Source organism: Corvus hawaiiensis, chromosome 30 (genome assembly GCF_020740725.1).
Source record: "Corvus hawaiiensis isolate bCorHaw1 chromosome 30, bCorHaw1.pri.cur, whole genome shotgun sequence".
Taxonomy (NCBI): Eukaryota; Metazoa; Chordata; class Aves; order Passeriformes; family Corvidae; genus Corvus; species Corvus hawaiiensis.
Window position 1 is genome coordinate 7,109,081 of NC_063242.1, and position 3,246 is coordinate 7,112,326.

Genomic DNA, 3,246 nt, shown 5'->3' on the forward strand with positions numbered 1-3,246 from the left:
ACAGCGGAGCTCCCTCCCCTCCCCGGCGCTGCCCTGGGCACCGCACACACGCACACGCGGACCCGCATGCGGAGATTACAGGACTGCAACAAAATGAAGTTTCTAGTTTTAAACGTGTTGGCAACGGCGGAGAGGATGGAGGCTGTCAGGCTCGGCGTGACACACCTCAGGAACTACGCCGATCCCTCCAGCTCCCGCGTACAAAGAAGTACAAACTACAGCCCCTGTCTCTTCCCCACCAAGGTGCTGCTCCCCCCCTCCCCGTCTCTCCCCCCCCCCTCCGCCCCAAACCCCAAACCCCCGGAGGCAGCCACCCGGGGTGTTTTAAATCTGCGGCAGGGCTGGAGGAACCGCTCCCCCCGCGGCGATGCTTCCCGGCGGGTTAACCCCTCCCCTGCCGTGCCCGCGGCACCCCAGCGCGGGAGGCGGAGGGTGTTACCTGCGGAGCGCCGGGGTGCCTGCTGCTTTCTCCGCGGCATTGCTGCCGCCGCCGCCGCCTCGCCGCCCGCCGCCGCAGAGTTTCCGCGCAGGACTCCTCTTCCGATCCCCCTCTTTTCATGCAGAAACAAACACACACCCGCGCACGCACACACACAAATAAAAAAAAATAAAATATGGGGGGTGGGGGGGGGAAGGAGGGAGGGAGGGAAGGAGGGAGGGGGAGGAAGGAGAAAAGAAAGCGGATTCAACTTCTAATTCTGCCTAGGAAGAGCGAGAGGGAGGGTGGGGAGGAATGGGAGAGAGGGAGAGGAGGAGGAAGGAGGAGGGGGGGGGAGGAAGGAGAAAAAGTTTGGAAGGTTTCTCCTCTCGCCCGGTCCGGGTTCCCCCCCCGGGTCAGCTCCCGGCGCGGCGAGCGGGGTGCGCGGGGCGGGGGGGAAGGTGGGGTGTGGGATGAGGCAAGCCACAGACTGGTGACAGGGATGCCAATTTCCGCCGCCACTCCAAAAACTTGCTTAGGAAATGTTTTCATTTACAAGGTTAATTTTTCCTCCCTCTCTCTCTCTCACACACTCTCTCTCTCTTTCTCTCTCTTTTAAGTTCCTTATAAGACAAAGCTCTTCAGTCCTCTCGGCAGCAGCAGCAGCAGGGAAGATGCCAGTGGAGATGTGCAAAATAAATAAGATTTGATCAGTTCAATCTGTAGCCCAAATCCATTCTCTTTCTTTCGTTCCTTTTTTTTTCTCCTCCTTTTCCTTTCTCCCTTTCTCCCCCTCCTTTCCTTAATCACTTCTTCGTCTTCTCCTCCTTCTTCGCGGTGGAGAGCCGAGCAAGCGGCGGCGATGAGACGGTAAATTCAGTCACTCCCCCCCTCTCAGGCTTTCTCCGAGATCAAAGAGTCTCAAAGCGCAACTTTCTCGCTCGCTCGCTGGCTTGTTTCAAGCTCGTGGATTTGTGTGTTGTTGTTGCTGTTGTTGGGGGGTTTTTTGTTTGTTTGGTTTTTTATTGCGTTGGTAATAGTTTGTTCATTGTGCAAAAAACGAGGTCGATCCAGTCTCTCCTTCTCCTCCCAGCACTTAGTCTAAGAGCAAGGAAGCAAATCATAAAAAGGAGTAAAGCCCCCATACATACATATACACCGGATGGGAAATGTCAGTCACTCCTCCACCTTCCAAACAGTCACAGATCAAACAGTGTCACCACCGGAGAGGACTACTTTTCTCTCTTGCTCTCCCTTTTTTTTCTCTTCCACAAATCGAAGCTTCTTCTGCTACTAGATATAATGCAAACACATTTTTTATCATGGATATTTTTTGGCTGATCTTGATCTGCAACAGAAGAAAAAAAAAAAAAAAAAAAAACAAAAAAACAACACACACACACACACAAAAAAATTTGCCAAAACCAAGAAAAACCCCGGAGAGTGTGTGCAGAGAGGGAGGGGGGGAGGAAGAAAAGACATTCACTGAGTGGGACAGATTAACGTGAACTGTCCCCCCCCCTAAACTCCTGGGAGAGAAAGAGATCCACTCTCCCTCTCTTCTCTTTTCACTGAAATATAACACACATTCGGATCCCAGGGCTCTCAGACAGTCTCAACTGATAGACAGACACATCGAGCTGCTTTTCCTGCTTCAGTTTGTTACTCCTCCTCCTCTTGCCCACGTCACCCTGACAATTACAAATAGGTCTCACACAAACCCATACCTGTCAATCTTTTTAATTGCTTTGTTTTCATTTTTTTCCCTTTCCCAGAGCTAAACAATATGACAAAAAAAAAAAAAAAAAGAAGTCTTAATACAGCACGGCATAAAAGATTCCTCATGTGAGACACGCGTTGAGGGGGTTGTTATTATAATCCACTTGCTAAAGTGCTGTGCAAGACGCATGTGCTGATTTAACTTCAGCAGAGGTCTTCTTCCAGCAAACTTAAAAAGAGAAAAAAAAAGAGGCAGGCAGGAGATGATACTTCGCCGTGGCACACGTCTACCCGGCATTGAATTAAAAATGATTTATGGGAGATTACAGTTCATCCTTACTTTAAAATACCAACAGATTGCAGAGCGAGAACTGCAGCATATGAAACATACTGCTAATACATTTTGCACAGTATGTGTCTGGGGATTTATATAATGTTAGCTGCGAGAACAGAAGGGTTCTTCCCTTTTTTTTTTTTAAGTCAAGAAAGCAAATAAAAACTACCCAGCTGATTCCTAAAGGAAAACATTTGGAACTGCAGTTTTGTTCTTTTTCGGGCTGAAGGGGATTTTCTTTCTTTTTACTACTGCACAATTAAGCATTGAGCTGTTTATACTGGTAGGATGGAGTTAATTCTGGGAACTACACGCGACACCAGTGCAACATCTCTATAACACTGCCTCTCTCCACGCAGTTGTACCAAGTTGGGACCAGCGGCTCTATCACAACATTGACTTCGGGCCCTTGACCCAGTTGCTTCCCTGCGCAGGTTCCCTCACCCAAAAGTAATCTACAGCGAGAGGTGACTATTTCTTTTTTTTTTTTTTTTAAGAAGAAAGAAAGAAGCAAGGGGGGAAAGGAGGGTAAGATTTTTCTGGCAGTATCAGGGAGCGGGGGAAACCCCTGAGACCCAAGCAAACCGACAGCAGCCTGTTACCCTTCCCCTCCCGGCAGGACGGCGACGGCGGGAAGAGCTTCGCCCGTTTAAATCCCCTCCCGCGGCAGGCGCGGAGCCGCCGCCGCCGTCTCGGGGTTGATTCGTAGCACCTTGCGAGGAAGTGAAACGTTTCGCACGGAAGGGGCGGAGCGTCCGCCCGCGGGCAGCGGCTC

General features: G+C 50.6%; 1 protein-coding gene across 2 annotated transcripts in view; it reads right to left on the reverse strand.

Annotated features, from left to right (window-relative positions):
- The window catches only part of TSHZ1 (teashirt zinc finger homeobox 1), a 57,861-nt gene extending 54,684 nt beyond the window's left edge, over positions 1 to 3,177 (reverse strand). The window contains exons 1-2 of one of the 2 annotated variants that reach the window (XM_048289609.1): positions 3,074 to 3,177; positions 440 to 1,711 (exon numbers count right to left, since the gene is read on the reverse strand). In XM_048289609.1, the coding sequence (XP_048145566.1) occupies positions 440 to 479 (40 nt within the window). In that variant the 5' untranslated portion in view covers positions 480 to 1,711; positions 3,074 to 3,177. Of the gene's footprint in view, positions 1 to 439 lie in introns of both variants that reach the window. The other variant, XR_007200469.1, reaches the window with a different exon arrangement.
- Between the last annotated feature and the right edge of the window lie 69 nt (positions 3,178 to 3,246).